The sequence below is a fragment of the Schistocerca cancellata genome, chromosome 3, assembly GCF_023864275.1.
Source record: "Schistocerca cancellata isolate TAMUIC-IGC-003103 chromosome 3, iqSchCanc2.1, whole genome shotgun sequence".
Classification (NCBI taxonomy): Eukaryota; Metazoa; Arthropoda; class Insecta; order Orthoptera; family Acrididae; genus Schistocerca; species Schistocerca cancellata.
In genome coordinates, this window is record NC_064628.1 from 782,494,956 (window position 1) to 782,521,261 (window position 26,306).

Here is a 26,306-nt window from a genome sequence, read left to right on the forward strand (position 1 = left end):
GTCTGCTAACAAGGAGCCCCTCGGGCAGGAGGCTGGAGAACCCCAAAGGGGATGGTGGGCATTGAAGTCTCCAGTTAACAAAAACGGTGCAGGTAGCTGAGCAATAAGTTGCATCATGTCTGCCCTGGTAACGGCAGATGACGAGGGAGTGTAAACGGTACAAAAGGAAAACGTAAAAGTGGGGAGAGTAATGCGGATGGCGACTGCCTGCAGGCCGGTGTGCAACGTGATGGGATCGTAGTAAATATCATCCCGGACCAGGAACATAACCCCTCCATGAGCTGGGATTCCTACCATAGGGGGTAGGTCAAAACGCACAGAGGTGTAGTGTGCCAAGGCAATGTGATCGCATGGGCGTAGCTTCGTTTCCTGGAGGGCTACGACGAGCGGACGATGCAAGCGGAGCAGCAACTTCAAGTCCTCTCGGTTGGAGCGAATGCTGCGAATATTCCAGTGAATAAGTGCCATCGTAAGAAAAGGAAGATGAGAGAAGGGGTCACCTCGAAGGCCGCTTAGGGCCTGGCTTCGAGCGAGCACTGCCGCCGCTATCAGTAGGCGGACAGTCATCGTCCATGGGGTCTATAGGGTCATCGGCCATCTCGGGAGGATGGCCGGGAGGGGGAGCTTCCTCCGCCGGTGAACGGCCAGATGTACGGCTACCGGCGGTGCGGCCAGGCGAAACGGATGACGGCCTGGGGCGGCAACCGCTGGGTGGCGCAGGAGAAGAGATGCGCCGTGGCGGAGAAGGAGAACTGTGCTTCCTATGCGCCTTTTTGGAAGGACGTTTGGTGGAAGTATCGGTCGAAGGCTGGGAGGTCGAGGGACGGAGGAAGTCTGCACGGGATGGTTCCTTCTTGAAGGACCGTGCATCTGACTTCGGTGTCTTCGACTTAGCAGAAGCTGAGGAAGTGGCTGGTGTCTGTGGTGTGATGGGAGGAAGAGGAGACGTCGACCGCGCGATCTTAGCACTGGCCGAACGGACGACCGTGGTGCTGAAGGTCAGATCGCATGTCTGGGTTGCGACCTCCCGGGTAGTCCGAGGAGAGGCGAGGACAGTACTATATTTCCCCGCTGGGAGCAGCGTGGGCTTCCTACTAGCCAATAGCTTGCGAGCAGCCGAGGTGGACACTTTCTCTTTGACACGAATTTCTTGGATGCAACGTTCGTCCTTATAGACAGGACAGTCGCGGGAGGATGCGGCATGGTCACCCTGACAGTTCACACAATGAGGAGACGGAGGTGGACAGTCACCCTCATGGGCATCCCTGCCACAAGTGACACATTTAGCCGCATTGGAACAAGACTGTCGAGTGTGATTGAAACGCTGACACTGGTAGCAGCGCGTAGGTGTCGGGACATAGGGGCGAACAGAAATAACCTCGTAGCCCGCCTTGATGCGCGATGGCAGCTTAACACTATCGAAGGTCAAGAAGAGTGTCCGGGTCGGTACAAGGTCGTTGTTGACCTTTTTCATGACCCGATGGACAGCCGTCACGCCCTGCTCAGCGAGGAAAGATTGAAGCTCCTCGTCAGTCAATCCGTCGAGGGAGCTAGTATACACTACACCACGAGACGAATTCAAAGTTCGGTGGGCCTCCACCCGGACAGGGAACGTGTACAGGAGGGTGGCCCGAAGCAGTTTTTGTGCCTGAAAGGCATTCTCAGTTTCTAGTAATAAGGTGCCGTTACGCAACCTGGTACAAGATTTGACAGATCCGGCTATGGCATCAACGCCCTTCTGAATAACAAAAGGGTTGACAGAGGAAAAATCCTTTCCGTCCTCAGTGCGAGAAACTACGAGGAACTGTGGGGCAGGCGGTAGTACTTTTGTCACTGTTGGCTGGTCACGTTTCCGTTTTTGGGTCGAAGTCGAAAGCGATGGAGTAGAATCCATTGCGGAGGAATCCCCCATGATTGCCAGCGTCTCCGATGGCGCGCTCCTTCCTTGTGGGGACCCTCTCAGAGGGCACTCCCGCCTTAGGTGAATGTTTACACCTCAGGTCACACCTCCCGAGAAACAGACGGAGGGACCAATCGGCATGGTCAGAAGGTATCAGCTCAGGCAATCACCCCTCCCCGGGCCTGGCCTTTACCAGGGGGTACGCGCGTGCCTTACATGTCTACCCAGGGCGGGGACTTACGCGTTACCCCGTCACCGGCTACGCGTGCGAACGCGTGGGTCGGCCTTCAGACACGCACAGGGAGGAAGGAAGAAGAGGAAAAAGAAGAGAGAGAGGGAGAAAGAGGACAGACTGTCTCAAACGCCGAGGCGGAGACCAGAGAAGGCAAGGAGAAGAAGGCAATGAGAAGGCAAGGAGAAAAAGGCAATGAGAAGGCAAGGAGAAAAAGGCAATGAGAAGGCAAGGAGAAAAAGGCAATGAGAAGGCAAGGAGAAAAAGGCAATGAGAAGGCAAGGAGAAAAAGGCAATGAGAAGGCAAGGAGAAAAAGGCAATGAGAAGGCAAGGAGAAAAAGGCAATGAGAAGGCAAGGAGAAAAAGGCAATGAGAAGGCAAGGAGAAAAAGGCAATGAGAAGGCAAGGAGAAAAAGGCAATGAGAAGGCAAGGAGAAAAAGGCAATGAGAAAAAGGCAATGAGAAGGCAAGGAGAAGTCAAGGGAAAGAGTAAGGAAGACAGTGAGGTGGAGAAGAGCAAAGAAAGGGACCAACAAAAGGAAGGAAGAAACGAGAAGTTTAAAACCAAAAGGACCACGATTATAGGTCGTGAAACCGTCCGTCTCCGGACGCAGGCGCTAACTACCCCCGTGAGGGGGATGGACTCCTTTTAGTCGCCTCTTACGACAGGCAGGAATACCTCGGGCCTATTCTAATCCCCAGACCCGCAGGGGGGACGTTGGACAAGAATGCCTCTCAAGAGGCCATTATCAACAGCTCATTGAGTTTGAACGAGGTAGTGTAATGGGGCTATGAGACGCCGCGTGTTCCTTCTGTGATACTGCATATAGACTTGGCAGGGATGTAGCCACTGTACATGACCGCTGGCAGCGGTTGTCATGAGAACGCACGGAGCATTAAGACTGGTCTCCGGACGGCCACATGCCACTACCGAGAAGGAAGACCATCGTGATTGTAGTTTGGCTCTGGCGCATCGCGCTGCATCTGTAGCAGCTATTTGAGCGGCAGCTGGCACCACAGTGACACAACGAACTGTTGCAAATCGGCTAAATTCAAGGACAGATCCGCGCCTGTTGCCCTGTAGCGTGCATTACACTGACCCCCAAACCACCGCCATTTGCGACTTCACTGGTGTCAAGGGAGAGCTCATTGGAGAGCAGGGTGGATATCTTATGTTTTTTGATGAAAACTAGTTCTGCCTTGGTGCAAGTTATGGCCATGTGTTGGTTAGGAGGGGGGCAGCTGAGGGCCTGCAACCAACCTGTCTGCGTACTAGACACCCTGGACCTACACCTGGAGTTATGACCTGGGGTGCGATTTCGTATGACAGCAGGAGCACTCTCCTGCTCATCCTATGCACCGTAGCTGCAGCTCTGTATATCAGTCTGGTGATTCGACTTATTGTCCTGTCATTCACGAACAGTATTCAAAAAATGGTTCAAATGGCTCTGATCACTATGGGACTTAACTTCAGAGGTCATCAGTCCCCTAGAACTTAGAACTACTTAAACGTAACTAACCTAAGGACATAACACACATCCACGCCCAAGGCAGGATTCGAACCTGTGACCGTAGCGGTCGCGCGGTTCCAGACTGTAGCACCTAGAACCGCTCGGCCACTGAGGCCGGCTAAATATGTTCCCTAGTCAAATGTATTTCCGAAATTTCATGACTGTACATTAAGTATTTCTTGGTGTTGCGATTTTTTTTCCGTCTGTGTACTTTCCTTACAGCATCACTTGGGCACAAAGCCAGCAAGAGGCACTGAATCTCGCGGTGGGCAATGGTCACAATGTTTTGCTTATCAGTGTATCTCAGTCCATCATTGCAAGCGCAGAAGTTACCTGTCGTCAGCTGGTAACCACAAAGGGAATGGTGGTTTGTTGTTTTCCGCCACCACAAGTCAGAAGGAGAACATTTCTAAAATGTCCGAACACCGGTTATCAAAGATTTATTATTCTTGAAGATATAATGTACTCTCTATTACGTCGCAGAGCTCTGACCATTCGCTATGTTTAATCGATCTTCATGGATGCCGCATAACACAGGAGTTTCTTAAAAAGTTCAAGAAAAAATTCTCCGTTTATCTGTGAAACGTATCTCTTTTTTCATTTATTTCATTATGTATTATTTATTTCATAAACGGAATTTTAAACCGAAAAGAGTGCGGAATGTTTTTCAACACTTTCACTACGTTATTCCAAAAAATCTTAGCAACTGATGTAACAAACTCATGTGGTTTGTTCCAACTTGTGGACATCTTGTGTTAAGAGCAATGGTCTCAATGTTAAGTTCTGAAAAACCATTGCATTTTTTTTCATATTACAGACACGTCGGCAGAAGACGTGAACGAAGATGCTTCTCACTGATGGTGGAATTTTACTGGAACTCCGCTGAACAAAATGCGTTGACGTTTAGGCTTAACATTTGTGTTTTTCATACAGCCACCTTTCCACTTGGCAGTTAAGCACTGCAGCAGCAGCAGCAGGAGAAGCAGCAACGACGAAGAGCAAGTCAGAAATGAAGACCAAATACTGAGACACAGCAGACAATAAAACGCGCTATTTTTTACTTGGACACCAGTATCAATAAGACCAGCGGAAAAACGCGCCTATAGGAGCACAAAAGTCGAATATTCTTCTGTTTAATTAAAAGACAGACTGAAAAGTGGAAGTACCAGTTGCGTCGCTCTACCTTTCTCAGCACCTTTAAAAATTGTGTTGTTGTTGTGGTCTTCAGTCCTGAGACTGGTTTGACGCAGCTCTCCATGCTACTCTATCCTGTGCAAGCTTCTTCATCTCCCAGTACCTACTGCAGCCTACATCCTTCTGAATCTGTTTACTGTATTCATCTCTTTGTCTCCCTCTACGATTTTTACCCTCCGCGCTGCCCTCCAATACTAAATCGGTGATCCTTTGATGCCTCAGAATACTCCCTACCAACCGATTCCTTCTTGTAGTCATGTTGTGCCACAAATTTCTCCCCAATTCTATTCAATACCTCCTCATTAGTTACGTGATCTGCCCATCTAATCTTCAGCATTCTTCTGTAACACTACATTTCGAAAGTAATGTCTAAACTATTTATCGTCCACGTTTCACTTTCATACATGGCTACACTCCATACAAATAATTTCAGAAACGACTTCCTGACACTTAAATCTATACTCAATGTTCACCAATTTCTCTTCTTCAGAAACGCTTTCCTTGCCATTGCCAGTCTACATTTTATATCCTCAAAAAACTGTGTTATGGGAGCATATTTGCGCATTTTTTTGACATGCAACTGACCTCACACCCCCTAACCAACTCTCTCACATCCACTAGTCCATCGTAAGACGCTCATACTCATCCACTCCCAGTTGCCCACTCTCTCACCCAACTCATAGTCATTATCTCTTTGTGTCTCTGTAATTCTCGCTGTCTCCCGTCTCACAGCCAGTCTCCTTCGTTCTGTCGTATAACTATTATCTCCTCTCGTTGTCATTGCCTCCCTCTTGCTCTCCTTCACTGCTACTATCTAATTCATTCCTTCCCACTGCTGCTGGTTCTTCTCACTGTTACTACCTCTCGCTCCCTCGTTATCTTTGACACTGTCTTTCATTATCACTGGCTCTGACCCACTTCCACTTTCTTCTCCTCTTTATTCCTCCCCCACTGGCATTGTCTCCTTCACTCGTTTCCTAGCACTGTTCTGTCGCTATGTTCCACCGCCCACGCCCTTGCTATACCACAACCACTGTTTATATATCTTCCACTATTTATTAGTTTTTAGTCTCTCTCACATTGCCCCTGTTGCCACTGTCTCCTCCTCTCTCAGCAGAAAAAAGCGCGAATACGTTCGCCTGCTAAAATTGTTGGGAAAATTTTTAAAGGTCAGACGAAAATAGAATGAGGAAGCTGGTAACCCACTTTACAGGTAGGCTCTTTTAAACAGCAGCATATTCGACTTTTTACGCACCGATTGGAGCATTTTTCGCTGGTTCTCTTCTTTTCCCTGATAGTAGGGCATGTCACTCATATAAAAAGAATTTTATGTATCACTAATATTTTGATAGGTTACTTGTGTGAAAGTGAAATAACCCGAAACTAATTTTATACGTCAGATCGGGTTTTATGTGCACAAGAGATATTTATGTGCTTCAGTACTACAACATGGAGTTCCCTGAACTCTTCTGACGGTAACCGAGACATTTTACAGCAAATTTCTTCGTGTTTCGTCAGTTTACGAACTACATTTTCGCCACATACCGTATTTTACATGCGTGTTTTACGTGTACACCTACGTTACTGACTTCTTTATCTCGGAAAAGGATAAAGTTATGAGGAAAATTTTCAAGCTTGTTCGAGATCTGGATATTAGGAAAATATGACAAAAATTTTTAGCCATTTACTGAGTATAGCCGTCTTGGAACCCGAGGCTCGGTTTTGATTCCCAAAAACTGAGTTTTTCTGGTGTTTCTCGATAACGGACGAAGATTTTTGAAAACAGGGAGACGGCCGTTCTAGATAAATGCCTAAAGAATATGACGTTAGAATTTGAGAAATTTGCTGCGATTACTTATATCTGCGTTGCTGATTGCGAAAAAAAGTTAAACATTTTTTCCGAGTTTTCTCATGAACCGCCCCTGAACTAAATGGTGCCTCCACAAGCCCCTTAAGGGCCACCGTACACCATACCTCATGCACAAACAACCAACCTATTTGCTTCATTTGACTAAGCTGGAGGGAGTGTGTAATATTCAAATTTAGTACAGTTACTGTCAAGTAATCCTTTTGTTGGACATACAAATGGTCCCTGGCCAAAGAGCTATCCAAATCACTTGACTATCTTTGTATCACCAACACAACCCGAGGCATGAGCCCCGATTTATTACGTGCGGCGTTTTGGAGCATATTGGTAGCGCAAGCCGTCGCATGCGTACCGATACCAGGTACGACGAGCCTTACATCGCAACGAAAAACTTATCGAGGAAAACAAATAAAAAGAACTCAATCGCAAAGCTTATGTCAAAAATAAATATTGCGAAGTTTAACTGTACAGCTTCTTATCGAAAGAAAACAGATAAGAACTAATGGACGGGGGAGCGGCTACGACAGAGGAAATGTGAGTTATAACGGGTCACGAGAATTTCCTTTACTGTTTTCCTTTTGTCGCGCAGCAGCTTGATAGGTGGACAAAAAACGCAGTGCTTCCAGCCCAGCAACTCTCAAAACAGTGAAATAATTGTGAATTGTTCTACTTTCTTGTCAAGTAAAATGGACTGGTGGGTGGGTAAGACGAAACCAAATCAACACCGTAAATTATACGCTAAAAACAACTAATCAAAATATTACACATAAGTACAGCGAGTATCTGAGAGCTACTCAAGTGAAATACAAACAGTTCTATTTCCAACATGCGTCGATTCCATTACCCACTGTTGTATTATAACTATTCTACGCGATCATTCGCACATCTGACAAAAATCATTTCTTGCTTGTTTATTTGCGACATGCTACAATACAATATTTTTAATACTACGCGTATGTAATATGTACGTGTGTGTGTGTGTGTGTGTGTGTGTGTGTGTGTGTGTGTGTGTTGTCATCGTCTGATGATGACGATGATGATAAGGGGGAGGGTGAAACCTGGTGCTACTCCTCGCAAACAGCACCAATGGGGCCGCCAACTTTACGTCCGCACAATCAACAGTATCACATGCCCTCACTTCATGAGAGACTGAGGAGAACCTTGATATTTAAACCAGGACATTGGCGCAAAGCCTGGTGACCAGGAACTTTTACGCCACTACCTCTTCTCCCCATGCCGAGCACGTACGGAAGAGAAAAATTTTTCATCAACAAGATTCGAACCGGCTGACTGACAGTCAAGATGGTGTACTCATTATTGAAACAAAGCAGTAGGCTCTGCCAGAAATATCCACTCTTAGACAATGTATCTAATAGTGTATTTTAATACGACAGTGTGCCAATTAGGCAATTTGGAAAACTTGGAAATGACACTTTGAAGCCGAAATTATGATTGTGTAAGTGTAAGACTGTAAATAAACAAGTCTAATGACGGTGCCGACTTTAAAGAAGGAACTTCAGGTGTGTCCCAGAGAAGTGTGCTAGCGTTCTTACTATTCAAATATAATATAACATTAATAGTAGGCTCAGACTTTTCACAGATGACACACTTATCTGTGATAAATTACTATCTGAAAAAAGCTGCACAATCAAATCAGGCAGATATTGAAAAACTTTCAAATTGGTGTGCAAAGATGGCAACTTGCTTAAAGTTATCAGATATATAAAGTTCTACACTTCACAACTGGAATCAGTCAACTCAAACAAATACTTGCGTGTAACAGTATGTGGGGGCATGAAATGGAATACTCAGGCACGCTCGTTCGAAGGTAAAGCAGGCAGCAGACTTAGGTGCATTGACAGGATATTGGGAAAATGTATTCTGCGAAGGATATTGCGCTCCTCCGACCCCTTCCTAGAATACTGCTATAGTTTGTGGGGCGCATACCAAATAGGACTAACAGGGGATATTTAACGTATACAAAGAAGTGCTGTAACAATGGTCACTGGTTTCTTTGACTCGCGGAAGATGATCACGGAAATGCTGAAGAACCGAAATTGACAGTAGCTTGAAGAAAACCATCCCGTCACAAGATTACAAAGTTTCAAAAAGCAAGATTAAAGCTTGCATGTTGTACAATGGTAAGTACACGGAGCCACGTACTTCAGTGATTTTCAGAGTATGGATGTAGATCAGTGGTACCCAGCCTGTTTCAGTCACGAAACGATTTTCAAAAGATCATTAATATCACATTTTGTAAGACTAATATTGATTATATATATTATCAATATATACTTTTTCTCAATTAATAGCATTAATGCAGTTGTGGTTGCAGCTTCCTCACACTGTCCACCCAATACACACATGTGCTGCGCTGTGTCCAGCACATCGTTGATGATAAAGTGAGACATATACGTAAATAATGGTAAGTATCTCAATAAAGTGTCTTCTCTAAGTTGTGGATCGTACCTGCAGTTGTCCAGAAATTGCTTAGTTACTCCCTTCAGAACAGATAAATGAATTAACTGACAGCACCAATTACATAAGGGCTATTGTAGTGTTGTACACATTATTATTACTGTTCCTATTACTATTAGTGGCTGTCGTCAGACACAAAGCATTAACAGCTTGAAGTCTTCATCTTTCAGCTAGTTCAGAAGTAAGGAGTGCAGCAGTCAAGTGATTTACGAACAGCAAGAACAGTGTACACATTTTAAAATGGTTGATTTTAAATGGGGTTGCAGTGTGCAGGTCAAGCAAGTGCCGCAATGGAGATGACTAATGCAGGGGGAAGTGTGATTTATAACAAGTGCCTATCCTCACTGTGGATAGTTAGCTTTCTTATCTGAGGAGGAGTTGTGGGCAGCACTTGCAACACACCTCGAATTCCTTCGGCATTCACACACACACTAAATATCATTCATCTTTCATCATTTTAAAAATGATTTGATTGCCCTCGCAAAGTTTGGTCAACTCTTAATCGCATCAGAACCAACTGTGGGAGATGCGCCGACTCCTTACACAGATGGGGTAAACTTGCTTCGGCCGCTTGCGACTGTGGCGCTGAGAGACAGACGGTCAAACACATCGTGCAGGAATGCCCACTAACGGCATACGAGGGTGACCCACAGGATTTCCTAATGGCTACCCAAGAGGCAATCGACTATTTATTATCTAAGCTGGACGTCTGCTTGTGATTGCTCTTCTGTGAGTGTAAATTTACAATTGGCGGTGTCCTTATATACTTACTTATTTATTGCTCTGTTTATACATATGCGATTTTTTTAAATCGTGTTGTTTCTGTAATTTTTACTGTGATGTTATGAGCCATACGCTAAATAAATAAATAAATTTTAAAAATAAATGTGTTCCAAGAAAAGTCAGTCAGGTGCTATAGTTGGTGATAACTAGGGGGGAAGGGGACAGACGGTAGGGGCGAGGGTACTATCTAATTTGTAATTGGACTCAGGGGTAATGGTTTCCGAAAAGGTTGGGAACCAATGATGCAGATAGTCATGATGTGACGGCGGTCCGCAATCAGTGAGCTTATCTGAGACAGAAGGGCAGCAGATCAAGACTGCAATTGTTTTCCTTACCATTTGTCTGCGAAATTGTCAAACCTCTGTTGGTATGAGGGTGGAAGAACAAATTGCATCCGAAGTTTAGACCTTATCCTCAGATAATTGCTGCTTACAGGTCTATGAAGAATTTGCTTTGCTGGAGCCATCCGTGATCCCGGAGACGACTGTCTGAGAGTAGATTCTGACTTCGTTTGGTAAGATAGTACTTGTGACTTGCCTTTGCATCTTTTCCTCAGAAACATAAGAAAAGGGTGCCTACAGCTAATGAGAATCCTTTTGCAACCATGGGGACAATTATCAGAATTATAAAATTATCTGTGACAGTGTAGTAGGTTGTCGAAAAGATATGGGATTCGAGTAGCCCATCTCTTCTACCTGTCATCTCTATCCAAACATGATTGGATGGCCAAATGGAAACAGTGCGGCAAACTATGGCTCTACGTGGATTTTCGCCTTGTCTGAGCAACCCAGTGAAACCCGGATTCTTTAAAGAGTCGAACTCATATGTATAAAACAGCTTGAAACATCTGATTACTTTACAAATGAGTTAGTGTGTTAAATATTTGACGCGTCCATAAGCGAGAAAAAGTTTGAAATTATGCTCAGAGTTTGCTGGAAGACTCATTATGAAACGCTGGATGAATACAGTGTGGGTAACTTGCGCTCTATTTTAAGCAAAAACAAGTTTTCCAAGCAACTCAATGATTATAAAATCTTATCTCCTGAACTACGACACACTAAAATAATTTTGCAGGTACAGTCAGAGGTATACATGAATACAGTCTGCAAAAACTGTATTGCGAATAGGGTTGGCTGTGAAGAAGTAATGAATGAAAACGTCATGCCTGATGCTGGAATTTTTTACTGTCCGAAAAGCGAAAATCTTGTAAGTGAGCGGGAGGGGGAAAATGGGCATCAGCGAGAGAGGGTTTCGTAAAGGTGCAAAAAGTTTTGCAAGTCTGTAAGTGGTCTAATTGTCAAATAATGGATGAATATGGTCTGGGCAATTTGCATGCTATCAGTTCCGTTGTCTCAAGGCAAACACACAGCTACAGGTAATACTTGTCTTAGTGTGCTAAACCTTTAACGTAAGATTATGCCTCTCAATGGGTAGATTATGACAGCATTTAAAACTTTTAGACACTGTCAGTAATCACGCAAAATGTTGAAAATCAAATCTCTGTTGCCCCTGGAAACAGTTAGCTAGGCAATCTCAACTGTTACCGGATTCCGGGATAGTCACTTAGATGCTTTAACAAGTGAACCATTTGCGAACGACTGACAGCTGTTATCGTACTTTTTTTTCATGCAATTCGTACTCCCACACACTTCATGCAGGATACCGCACGACAGGCCCTACCCAAAATATAACCTTAGTTCCTGGTCTGAGACTTGGGCATACACATTCTATCGACTGAGTCAACATCAGCGTCCACTCGGCGAAGCAGGCGAAGTTTCGACTGAAAATTAACAACCGACTTACTGCACGAACTATTGCAAAAAGATACTGCAAAGGCGGCATCCGTGTGAAAGTAATCAACGTCGCACTTCAATGTTCAATGTGATGTTATCTCAAGTGTTCATGTTAACTAACTCTTTGATAAAATGTTCAGAATACCGCACGTTTTTCGACACCTCTGTTGAAAGTAATGTCCACCTCCGTAGCTGAATGGTTAGTGTAGATGGCTGCCATGCGGAGACCCGGTTTCGGTTCCCGGTACTGTCAGGGATTTCACCTTGCAAAGAGTACAAGTACGGAGCCACTGAGCTTCCTGATACAAACTGAGAATCTACTCGACTGAGAAATGCCGGTTCAAATGTCTTGAAAGTCGGCAAAACAGCCCATAGAGCGGCCTGCACCACAAGACCCTCCCTCCACAGTGAATACCACATCCAATGTAGAGGTTGATATGGAGGCTGCTCGACATCCCTTGGGCCTTCAAGACCTGAACGAGCAGCTCTTTGAAACTAATAACTAGGATAATGATGAAAGAAACCCTACTTTAGTTATGACGGACTACAATTTCTTTAGACTACTGTCTTCGTGGATCTAAAATTTTTGCTCCAAAGGCGGACAAATGCACTTCTTGAAATAATTTGGCCCGAGACTGTAAAAACTGCAAATGTCAATTACTGTTAAGGCATGTGTGGATGACCAAACGCATTTGTCAAACTTCACGTGCTTGGCACATTATCTGCCAGTGTGTTGCTTTGTTTGGCATGTTTCACGTCTGACGTGAATGAGAATTTCAGATTGACGACAGCTTTAATAAACAACTTTGTTTGTCAAACCATAGTAAGTTGCTTATCGGACTTCAAACATGCCAGATCACAAATGTTTATGTTTCACCACGCATATGAAGCGAGGAAGATTCAGTATCTTTGTGTTGTTAGTTTTCACAACTATGGACACCCAAGATCGCAGTATTATACAGTGTGTACAGTAGCAAAAAAAATCACAGGAAGGCACAAAAGGAAACAGGAACCAATGTTCTAAGCAAGGCGTACAAAGAGTGCAACAAATTAGTACTGCCTCAATACTTTATTTTTTGACTCGTTTGTTTCCATAATACTGTCACTCAGCGTTCGAGGTGCGATACACATTACAAACTTTGAATCTTCGATATCTGCTCTGGTCGCCAGATCTCTCGAAAATATAGATAACCGTCGAGAAAATGGAATAGAATTTGGTACAACTGTCTTCCGCAATGTGAGGGCGAAGTAATTCTGAGGGGTTATTAAAAGTTTGCCTGTCCATTCAGAGAAGGTGTTTTTAATCATCGGGTTCTGAATGTAATATTTCCTTTAGCAGATTTCATGGATACATTTCTCTCTCGATTTCAACCATTCCCTGACCAGCATCTCCTTTTATTTTCCTTTTATATACGCAGTGCTAAAGTCAATGGAAGAAATGCTTTCTGTCTGCAAGGGTAGCTATGCCCACTGGCCTCAAAATAATTCGTAGACTGATCCGCACAGCCTCGAAACTGGGGAAGTTAGGAAACTTGGTTGTTACATCGACGCTCTCATTTGACAAATCCAGAGCTACGTTCAGCAAATTTGACGATCCAGTTTGATCGTTAACACTTCAATATCTAACAAGCCAGCGAGCGGGAGACAGAACTTACCCCATAGGTCTTGGTTGCTGCAGGCGGTTACCACAGCGACCCAGTCTTCTTTCACACTGATTAATGGGAGTTTAATGGCTACGGAGGGCGGCTACATTGTTCTCAACATCGGCAGTATGCCTCAGTTCCAGTCTACGAACAGTCTCTAAGTATCGTACAGTAAACAGTCTGTGATCTGATCAAACTGCATGAAGAAATTAATAGACAAAACGTGTTTCCCTGTGGGGCATTTTTGGCTGAAGCAGAAAAGATGTTTATAGTGACATTTTCACATTAACGGCTGTCTGAATTCCAAGCCACTATCAGTCTGAGTTTCTGCTTCCGCAATAAGTAAAAGCAATACATGTAACCCCCTCTAATAATAGACACTTGCCTATGCTGCCGAGCATGCTAAATGCGACATGTAGAAAATAATGGGAAAATACGACAAATAAAAAATTTCAGGTGCTAAGGAGAGAGGAAGCGGCCAGATGTACATGGTATATACAAAGCATAGAATAATTATCTGTAAAAAAATTTATTGTGTTTTCAGGAGATAAAAAGCACTTTTTTATGTCTCAAAAATATCACAAGCTCGCCGTATGAGTCCATGAAGGTTTTGACGTCAGTGATGTTCACAGACGGTCTTCAAACCGTATTTTTTCAAACCGTATTTTTGTGAGAGGAGACTGTTTGATGTACGAGACACCGATAGGCACACATGAATAGCTGTCTGCCCGTTTGCTTGAAACTGCAGCCATTATCGTGAAACATCCGGTTGTCTTGCCTCTTAGCCAATTTCTTAAATATCAAAATCAAAGATAACTGGGTTCAAAGAGGTGGAAAATGATTTGCAACACGATTTCACGTGGCACCATCTTTGCATGCGACTCCAAATAAGAAACACAACGAGGAACGGTGTTTCTGAAATAATCCATTCCACTTGAAACGTGTACACAAAATACTCACGGAAGTGGTTACAAAAGTAGTTCTTTCGTCCCTTTCCTGCAAAAATATAGGGTAAAGAAATTAGTCGGGATATATTTTCTGGAAAAAGATTACACGAGAAGACAGTAAAGAACAGATCGCTTCGTGGAGTTTCTACAACCAATCATTAGAAGGCATGTAGGGAATAATTATCAACCGAAAATGACATTTTTTGAGTGTTGGCGCGTGACGTTTAACGCTATTGATAATAAAAAAAGCAGGAAACGTGTGTACCGTAACTGAAGGTGTGGTCACAAACGACGCAATTTATCTACGCTTTCCTACTTATTCTGGTAAAGTATCTAACCAGTTCTAAATAGTGAAACTAGTAATTACGTTTCTTAGTTAACGATGTGGAGTTTCAATGTATATTTTGATTCAAAACGTAACCGCAGCCCTGTCAGTAAACGCAAAACAAGGTTTAACAACCGTAAGTACGAGACCTAGAAAATAATCTACGAACTAATAACACGTGATAGCTACCCGCTTTACAGTTGCCATTACAGATTAGATTCAGTTTTCGTTCCACGGGCCCAAAAATGAGAATTCTCGTTAGTGTGGAACAAATGAGAAAACATAACAAAAAAACAACATTTGAATGTAATACTCACTACCCTGATCATTTGTCAGGAGATTGTCAAAATATGTGAATACATTAAACTGGAACTGGTAATATTTACAGAATTAACACACTGTCAGAATGAAACATGGTTAGGCACTTTTCATAAATTTATCATGCACAAAATACCTAATCTTGACTGTTGTGACCAAGTGCTGTTAAAACTGAAATCTAACATACATTTTTACTTAAGCTGGTCCAACAGTCCCTGTTAAGATATTCATCATCAATAGAGTATGAGTTGCCTATCAAGAAGTCGTTCAAACTCTGTTTAAACAGTGCTTTATCTGAAACCAAGTTTTTAATGGTGATGAGAAACAGACTGCAAGAGAATCATCTGTAGGAAAAGAAAACGGCAGTGTTACACAGGAAGACCACTTGGAAATGCAATGCCCTTTGTGTAGAACGCTAACGACAAAATTTCACATCGTACGGCAAACAGCGGCATGCGTTACGGCATCATCCAAGCATTCATGGGATTAATTCGGATTTTCAATAAAGAAACATTTATACTGGAGGAAGACCTAGAGCAGATGGATACAATACGAGGGAAGTTCTCAGATACACCACGGTCTTCACTGACAAGCTACATTACGCCGCGGTTCTGTTTGCTGAAAATACTGACAGCTTTCTATGAATATCGTATATGAAAATTGTGTGGGCCAGTCTTCAAGTTTTCTCATATGTTTGTTGGTACAATAACGAAACGACATGTAACGCTGTCAATGTGTACCGTTGCTCGAGACAATGCCCTGGAACGAAGTGCTGCGCGGCAGTTGATTCCCGCCGTAGCGCACGAGCGTCCCCAGCGGTTCGGTATCAGCACTTTGTCATTGACCTCCTGCAAAGCGCGCGCGCGGGCTCCCCTCAACGAAGTGTCCCCCACTGCCAACAGGTGGCACCACTAACACATTCCATTCCCTCCACTACTATTTGAATGTCTCCACAAAAGCAACCTCATGCACACCAAAATACATTGTCAATTTGGTAATATTTCGGAATAACGCGTGAATGAGCGTATTGCTCATAATTATATACCACTAAAATCATGAAAGCGTACATCTCTTCCCGCTGCACGATCAGTGTGAAGAACCCATATCAATATGTGATTAAGCCACCCACAGTTGATCCTTCGTGTTCAAACAGGAGATGATGATTGGGTTCAATCACACTCACTGTGTGAAGCCTGCATCCAACTGTTACGACGCTGCAGGCAAAACCCCTCTGATCCTTACACGAAGGACCCAAACATCTATAATGATAAAGATACGAACCATAATCCCTACAATTAAATAAAACATGTTTTCACTATGCCTGAAATTTTGATATTACGATGAACGAGCTGTTGATATGGCAATTATATTTAAAATAACCCTCTCTCAAAAATATTTTCCATCTGTTTTGATATACTGTCAGCTACTATTTATAAACACACACACACACACACACACACACACACATACACATAGAGAGAGAGAGAGAGAGAGAGAGAGAACCACAAATTTACATACGCTTTGTCATCGTACGTCATTAATCTGACAGCAGCTCAAATTCCTTTGAAAGCAGCTACAATACGTACATGCACACTTCAGGCAATATTCCAGGTATTGTTCTAAAAACTGCACGGAATTTCGATTATATCGAAGTTGCTTAGTAAGACTGGTTGAAAACTCGTTCGTAAAATTGTGAAGAGACCTATACTGGTACAGATGTCACTATAAACAAGGTTTCAACATAACACTGTAATCACGGCGTCCAAAACATACATCCATATTATCTGATTAATGATGTACGATTCCACTGTCTTAACCAAAATAAAAACCTGTAGATAGATTCAGTACGCCATTTGGCTATATTTTAAATATTTAAAAATATTCATCCACGCCAAGAATTTTTAACATTTCGTACAAAACGACTGTCCTGAACGCACCAAAACCAAACGTTACCCACGGCTGCGTTTTGAAACGCTGAACTACACTATCATTTTTAAATTTTCAGTGACAGGATATATTTAGGTTGGTCCATTCTCTCTGAAGTTTTTCAATATAGTACAGTATATTTTTTACACAACTTCCCAAAATTGTTAACGCTGTAGTTAAATTCCAGAACAAAAACAACCACAAAACATTACACCGTACATACAAGTGCAAACTCCGTTACTACCACGCATTAATGACATGAACACACGAATATAATACTTGAATAATGTTTAGATATTAAAAAAGACTGTTCTAAAGATATTTTGCTCAAGGGACAGGGCAGTTCACATCCACACACACGATAATGTTTGTTAAACTGTTGACACAGATCACACCTTGTGATACATAGGTATGGCACCCCAGAACGAAATAAAAACTGGAGAAACTGAATGCGGAACAAAATAAAACACGAAGCAGGTGTTATTGACACATGTAGTACTCAGTTTTGGGTATAACGTCCGAGACTAAGAGCTAAAGTACACAAAGAAGAGATGATTACGAAATGTAAACATCTATGTCATGTGCGATGACCAATTCGGAAATAAACAGAAACATTCACACAACATGAAAGACATGTCATACCTTTCTGACAGTATATTAGTTTCTTTTTCCACCTAAAACTGGAAAAATCTACCACAAGCATACACCATGCAGGAATACCATTCAGACTTCCACTGCAACTAAATAGCTGCAACTAAGTTGGTGAAACAATTTACGAAGTGTATTCTTTCGTGAATATTGTACAATATCTTCATTCGCTCCCAAATGCTTAACAGCTCTGCTCTCTTTGATATAAAAAATGCACAGAAAGAAAGAACAAACGACATTTTTCTGTGACTACAAACTGCAATACGTACTATGTAGGTTCAAAATGCGACACTTAACGATATGTCGACGTTATTTTTCAAATACACTGGCGATTTTGCGTATCTGCTGTTCAGAACAGATGAGATCTTCATCCTATCACCAAAACGCACTGATGTTTGATCGCTATTCATCACATAAAATAACAACGGTTACATTTAAAACAGTAATATAATTGCTGTTTAGCTTTTTTATAACATTGTTAAGCAGTAATTCAATAGACGTTTATACAGCAAGAACGCATTTGAAACGAAGCCAAATTGGCCTGTACGATAACCTGCCATGGTATGTTTATGCACGATCTAACATTCAGAAGTGAACAGCACTGGCACTTACTTTCAAAGGCTTGAAGAAATAACTCGTGATCCGCTTGTATCTGATCCATTCTCGGGTTCTTAGATATATCAGTGTCTTTCTCGCGTTTTTTGGGAGGCATTTTCAGTTTGATTAACGCACTTGCACGAAAAAAACAACCTCCAAACCCGCGAAGCACTTGCAACCGGTCACTCACCACTATTTACATATTACCAATGCAACCAGCAGCTCCCTGGTTCCAGCAGCGTAACAGGAAGAGCAGAGTCTGTTGGCAACACTGCCAAGGATCTCCAATCGAAGATAAACCCAACGCTCTGCAGTGCCCCTTCATTTTATCTTTGACTTCGCTGCCAGCGCCACTGCGGCCATGACAGCAACGAAAGCAAGGTGGCGGTAAGGAGCGTTGAATTTAAAATAACGATATCTCACAGAAACGTAATTTGGGTTGTATTTCTCGTAAGACAAACTAAAATAATAACTCTGTCAAATAATTTAAAAACAAGCATATGCTGCAAGCAATTTTTTACACCGCCTACCTTTTTCTTTTGTGACCATAGTGCTTTATACTTCTAATTTCAACAAAATAAAATAAATTAAAAATTCACTGTGAGTGTGGGTATAAAGAACTGATGCTAGAATATTAAAAATGAGTCATGGACAACTGTGTACAGATATTCATGTCTGGTGTGCGTAGCGCGCTTAAGAGGTAAAAAGAGCACTAAAAATTAGCGGTAAGTTACATAATACCCTTTCTGTGTCAACATCCAGTTTGCTGAGATTAAAACAGAGTTGAATGTAAGTTGTTACGGCGAATTCATTGAAACGCAATATCCACAAGAAAAGTATTTATCTCGCACGGGTATCTGTCGGTCGAAAATGTTCGAACCGCGAAACTATTCACGAATATTAAACGGAATAAGAGAGGAACAACGAACGGTGGATGGAGTTGTTTTAAAAGCTTGTGTGAGTAGATGAATTCATTCATCCCTAATATCTTAGGTTTCAGTGGGTTCACAGGTGTATCGTACAAGACAATTTTACTGAAATACGTAAATTTTGAGTTGTAGCGGCATTTGGGTTGATCTACCGTGGCTGTCCATGTTCGGTTGTCAATTATATTAGACAGCTCACAAACGTTTTTGATAGTGACAGCTAAAATAGCGCAAGAGGGGCTTTGACATATGGTGACTATAGATAAAAGGAATCTACCGCATAGGCCACTGCGTAGGACTTGCTGGAACAAAAATGCAGCAGTTTTGTTGCTTTGTAAGGAACTTCAGGCGTTTTCTTAGAGAGGAAAAAGAGCATGAAAACGACTTCGCGCAATGTGTTACTTTATACGAGTAGCTGCACAACACGTTTGGAAAATTACTTATGCTAACGGCCAGGTTAGGAACTGTGATACTGGCGAGACTTCTCCACTCTTGTGTAGTGTTCACTAAGTACACAGCGGCGCGCCTTGAGACTCAAGCAAACAAAAATCTTTACCTTTGAATAGGAGCTGACTACTACCTTCGAACAGAGATGACTATGCTGATATGAGTATTCTCAATAAAAAGGGGAACAAAGCTTGATGTTATGTTGCTTGTGGAATAAGAGTCAATGAAGTACCAAGAAACTGAAATATTCGAAAGGAAGATTGTAAGAAAGTGGACCCACAAACAAGTGGTGCTGTTAATAAGGAAGACTATTGTTGAGGGAAGAGAAAAGTTATGGGACGTACAGAAGACCTTTGGAAATGAGATAAGAAGCAGAGTCCAGTATTGCCTATAATAACTATGGTAGTCAAGAGGTCACTAAACGAGATTCACAGAAAAGTCCACTACTTTAGGAATTATGCGAAACAAAATAATTTTAGCCTGTGCAAGACTAACTTTACGCAATACAGCTATATTAATTCCAGTTTTGTAGCTTTTGGATCACGTACTTCGAGTATTTGTGAACTGCATACAAATACGGCGCGCAGAGCAGCGTGGGCATTCCTGGATTAAAGTTCGCGTGTCGAGATACTTGATCAAAAAAATCTTTTTCGTGTGTTCCTAGAACTGCCTACGATTAAGTACAAACAATCAAAAAGTGCCAGCGAAAAGCACTCAACGGGGCTTGACCCGGAATGCGACTGACAGGATTTGGAGCTCCCAAAGTCCAAGCGTTTATTTAATTAAAAAAAAAGTATTTTTAGCGCGGGTCGGGGGAGGCACGTGCCATTCATGTTAGGATAGTTTCAAGGCAGCGACTGGCGCAGAGGGAAGAGTACAGATCGGTAATCTAAGCGATGTTGGATCGAGTGTCCCTACGCAGAATTTTTTTAATTTTCAGTTGTTACATTACAATGCAAATAAATGGAAATAATGTTCAATGTATTGTATGTATTAATATTATAATAAAACGCATGAAAAGAAAAGGCAAAAGAAAATTTGGGATTGCAAATCCAATTTTCTGGAAGGGCTGTAATGCGTACACGAGAACTAACTTGTTAATATTAGAAACTTTTACTATTTTACAGTCGATGGTTTACACATATTAAGACAGGAACAGTGAAAACAGTAATTTTCTAGGCTTCTGGAACACGTTATAAACGTCACAAATTTACAATTACAAGATTATTCTAAAGTTTCTATGGCAAAACAAACTTAGTTTACATTCATTAAAGGTTCTCGCTCATTGCACCGTTCGGCAACAAACCACGCGTAACGCATCAAGTCATCACCTACTGTTGGGGATAGTTGGTGGTATACAATGGAATGGATTTTGATGTAGCCTTCTCGGGATGAGGTCTCCTTTTTTCTCGCTTTGAGATAAGGGCAGTTTTGAAGCTTTTTGATCAAATTCTTCAGCTAGCCAAAAAAAAAAAAAAAAAAAAGGAATTGCTGAATGGCTGGGTTGCACTAACGGAGCGCATTTGGAAAGAATACAATAGCGCGCATGATGGTATCTTTCTTCATCCTGAAAATCTCGTCATATGGCTGGCCATAAGTCAATTAACAGAATATATTTGTTCTCCTGCATGTAGGGCTTCATCACACCAGTCAAAAATTTTTTGTGCAAGACTGTTGTTAAGTTTCTCCCATGTCAACTCACCTAGGCCTCCATGCTTGACCATCACGGATTTCGACGAATTTTTGCGTGAACATTCGCACATGTCCCCGACGAACAATGGTGAAGGTTAACGTTCGTCGAAGTAATACTGGCCGAGATATTGTCACTTCTTCAATCCATGCACAAGCGTGAATTTCTGGCAAAATGGAGCTGTTATATCTCGTCAGTATTTTGCTGAAAGAAATGAAATTTGGCAATATTGTGCAACTGTTTGCGATCTCTCGAGGATAATAACTAAAAGAATTTTTCGAGCAATATGCAGCCAGGAAATGATAAACAAAGTCGCCGAAAAAGTCGCCTCCCGAAAAAATTTCAAAGTTTGGATTCTTATATCCCAGGGACTAAACGCATGACGAGCGTGAAACTTGACAAGTAGTAACCTAACAACACAAGGTACTCAAATATAAAGTTTCTATTACGTACCACTCCAACTTGAAGATTTTACAAAAAGGTCAAAAACGCGGTACATTACACCTGATTTTCAAAAAACTGTGTTCTGTTAAATTTTTCAAAGTCGGCTCATTAAGACATTGTTTTAATGGCCTAAAAGGAGTAATTGATTATCCAATGCTAACAAAGCTAGATAATTTGATCAATGGTGGGCGCGAATATCGCGGCATGAAAACGTGTAAACTGATTCTTTTATCGCGTAGAGTAAATGCACGCTGAACGTGAAACGTAACACGCAATAGCTCGCTGACACAAGGATGTGGAATAAAAACTTTCATTCACCTACCATTTTCCAATAATCTGCAAATTCGCCGAAGAGATGACGATTTTTGTGAAACGGTGAAAACAGTGTACATTCGACACTTCTTTTACAAATTCCGTTATCTATGAAAGCTTCAAAACCATTCCCATTCGGAACAATGTGTATTTAGCCCCTGCGGAACAGCAGGTTTAATTTCCAACGTAGGCTAGGAATGCTACATAAATTGAGGCAAATTAGCCAGAAAAGTAGCGTTACAAATAAATTTTTAACTTTGGCTTCTTGTGTCTCGCTGATTAAAGGCATGATAAACGTGAAACTTCGGACACAAAAACTTAGTAACATAAGGTTTTCCCATGTAATATATTATTGCAGTACTGTTTTTTAAATTTTTACAAAATCAGTTCAAACTTGATTTTCGTAAAAATTACAAAAATAGGTCACATTCATTTTGCTTTTAGAAAATCTGTTTTCCGTAACAGATCTCAAACTAATCACAGATGGAAAGAGCATGTTTTCAAGAATTCAGAAAATCATGTTCGATTTTCCAGTGTGCAGTAACAACACCTGAAAATGACGGCAAATTCGAGGAAGCGTACCATGCAATAGACTATATTGCGGCAAGCTGTTGTCCGTGTTTCGTTGCGTGTAGTTTTTATCTTTTAATTGACAAGTAATATCTGACTTTATTGGGTACTACTAGTTGCATATATGTATGCTCCTGACATCTGCTGATCTTATAGTGAACCAGCTTTATACACTGAAGAGCCAAAGAAAATGGTACACCTGCCTAATATCGTGTAGGGTCGCCTCCCATGCAAGCGTGCCCGGGTTCGATTCCCGGCTGGGTTGGAGATCTTCTCCGCTAAGGGACTGGTTGTTGTGTTGTCCTCATCATCCTTTCATCCTCATCACCGGCCCGCAAGTCGCCCAATATGGCTTCGACTGAAATAAGACCTTCACTTGGCGGCCGAACATCCCCGAATTGGGGCCTCCCGGCCAACGATGCCATGCGGACCTTTTATTTATTGTGTAGGGTCTCCGAGAACACGCAGAAGTGCCGCAACACGTCGTGGCATGGACTCGACTAATGTCTGAAGTAGTGCTCGAGGGAACTGACATTGTGAATCCTGCAGGACTTTCCATAAACCAGTAAGAGTACGAGTGAGTGGAGATCTCTTCTGAACAGCACGTTGCAAGCCATCTCAGATATGCTCAATAATGTCCATGTCTGGGGAGTTTGGTGGCCAGCGGGCAATTCTGGAATTGCCCAAGTCCATCAGAATGCACAATGGACATGAATGGATGCAGGTGATTAGACAGGATGCTTACGTACGTGGTCATCTGTCAGAGACGTATCTAGACGCGTCACTCCAACTGCACATGCCCTACACCATTACAGAGCCTTCACCAGCTTGAACTGTCCCTTGCTGACATGCAGGGTCCATGGATTCATGAGGTTGTCTCCATACCCGTACACGTCCATCCGCTCGACACAATTTGAAACCAGACTCGTCCGACCAGGCAACATGTTTCCAGTCATCAACAGTCCAGTGCCGGTGTTGACGGTCCCATGCGAGGCGTGAAGCTTTGTGTCGTGCAGTCATAAAGGTACACGAGTGGGCCTTCGTCTCCGAAAGACCATATCGATGATGTTTCGTTGAATAGTTCACACGTTGATATTTGTTGATGGCCCAGCATTGGTATCTGCAGTAATTTGCGGAAGGGTTGCACTTCTGTCACATTGAACGATTCTCTTCATTCGTCGTTGGTCCCGTTCTTGCAGGATCATTTTCCGGCCGCAGCTATGTCGGAGATCCGATGATTTACCGGATTCCTGATATTCACGGTACACTCGTGCAATGGTCGTACGGGAAAATCCCCACTTTATCGCTATTTCGGAGATGCTGTGTCCTACCGCTCGCGGGCCGACTGTAAACCACGTCTAGATCACTTAAATCTTGACCGAGCGAGGTGGCGCAGTGGTTAGACACTGGACTCGCATTCGGAAGGACGACGGTTCAATCCCGCGTCCGGCCATCCTGATTTAGGTTTTCCGTGATTTCCCTAAATCACTCCAGGCAAATGCCAGGATGGTTCCTCTGAAAGGGCACGGCCGACTTCCTTCCCCATCCTTCCCTAATCCGATGAGACCGATGACCACGCTGTCTGGTCTCCTTCCCCAAACCAACCAAACAACTTAAATCTTGATGACATATGACATGCCATTGCAGCAGCAGTAATAGATCTAACAACTGCGCCAGACACTTGTTGTCTTATACAGGCGTTTCAGACCGGAGCCCCGCAGGCTGCCTGTTTACATATCTCTGTATTTGAATACGCGTGCCTATACCAGTTTCTTTGGCACCTCAGTGTATATATCTGTACAGGGTGTACACGCGGACAAGGGAAAAAATTCCCGGATTTCCCGGTTAAAAATACACCTCCCGGGTGAAAACACACTTTTTCCGTGTTAAGTGACAGTGTATTTTCCCCCGAAACTTCGAAACTTATCAGTTCTTTGAATGGTCATGGTTTTATACACGAACATAGAATTTCCCGGCACTTTATAAAACGAAACTCAAGGAAAAAGACACGTTTTGGAAATATCTTTGATGTGCAGCAACATCTACGCTGCGTATTTTGGTACTCGTATTAAGAAAATATATATTGGAATTCCACAAAACACCGCATGTTACTCTGGAATCATTGAAATCGAGATTGCGATGCGCTTTTGTAAGCCTGTCATAGCTCATGTCAGCCGATGACAGCGGATATCCAGAGCATAGGACACGTGATCTAGTCAGCCAACAGCATAATTGTTAAGTAGCACGAACACACAAACAGGGAAAGTTATTAGTTTAAATTAATATACATAGTGTTGCTACAAGAAAAGCAAAGCTTTCACATACAATTTTGGTCTCTAAGGTTAATAAGCTGCAAGAGAAGCTAATCTTTCGCATACAATGTTGATCTTTTCTGCGTATGTTACACTTTAAGATATATCAGATAAATGTGCCAGTAAAATTTTTAATAATGACATAAATGTCTGATCTTCAAGGTTCGAAATTATTCTAAATGGCTCGTCATCAAAGAGTTGATTTTTAAATGAGTGTCAAACGCTCCGTGATTTAAGAAATTCATGGTACAGTCTCGCAAGTAGTTCAACTTACGTTAAAGGATATTTACTTTGAAAGTAACGCTTTTCAAACTACCATTAGCAATATTTTCCCGTGACTTGTTAGAAACAGGTTCGTTTCAGCAGTTGCCAGAGAGCGCAGATAACCGGCGACACCACGCTTGCGCAGCTACAATGACGTAGGAAGCCCGTATGTACGTACGTGTAAAACATTGAAACATCATACATTATGTCATAAAAGGAACAAGACATCAGAGGATACTCCAAGAGCATCGGAATTTCAAAGTGCACATTCGTATGTCCAGATTCGCAATGAAGTAGACCTCGACCTGATATTAAGCTTTTCAGTGTGGTTTTCGGGATGTAAATTTTCCTGGAGCAACAGTACTGTATTATATCATGTTTGGTTCTTTATGGCATAATGTCATACGTGCTAGAAGATGAAAACGTGCACCTGAAATGCAGCGAACAGTTGAAACTAGCCAGTACTGTGGAATTAACCATTTCGTTTCAAATACATTGACTGCCTCTGCGGAAAATGTTAATAAAAGTCAAATTTCTTTAGCAAACAGACAAAAATAACTTCATTGTTCTGCAAGGCAATTAATGCTTGACTGTCAGAAAGGTGGAAATAAGATAAAATCTGAAAGTAATAAAGTATTTTAGCCCGCCGTAATTATGTGAATGTATTTTAATTCAATTGATAGCTCCCGGCCACAGATATCCGTTTTGTTTTCATTTGACGTGAGAGTAATCGAAGGGGAAACAGCAAAATAACTAAATGTAAACGCGGGTCACGTGGAGACTACCCACTATAACTCAGACTGACTGTCTGCGCATCAGCCCCGGATCTACGATATTTGCTAACCGGATCAATAAACTAAAAAAATCGAATTTTCAAAAATATGTTCATCTTGTAGCGCGCATATCTTCCTGAAAAGTCTGAAACATAAAACATATGTATTCGAGGAAATGTAAGACATGTTATTTGGTCTTAAGTGTGCCAAAGTGCAGTAAACAGCATTTTTCTGTCGCACGTCACTGTATTTTGCTCTGTGGATTCGAAACGTGTATATTTTGTAATGGATGCCATCAAACTATATTCAGGACAGTGGAAATTGAAATGTCTGTGGTGCCTCTCCTGCTCCCAGTCGGCCAGTTTGACAGCCTGCCCCTCTTAAAAAAAAATCTCACAATTAATA

The 26,306-nt window shown here is 42.3% G+C and overlaps 1 protein-coding gene across 1 annotated transcript in view; it reads right to left on the minus strand.

Annotated features, from left to right (window-relative positions):
* Positions 1 to 18,394, minus strand: part of LOC126175833 (polycomb protein suz12-B) — a 284,519-nt gene extending 266,125 nt beyond the window's left edge. The window contains exon 1 of the mRNA XM_049922834.1: positions 18,179 to 18,394. Coding sequence (XP_049778791.1) covers positions 18,179 to 18,278 — 100 coding nt within the window. The 5' untranslated portion in view covers positions 18,279 to 18,394. The remainder of the gene's footprint in view (positions 1 to 18,178) is intronic.
* Positions 18,395 to 26,306: the final 7,912 nt, after the last annotated feature.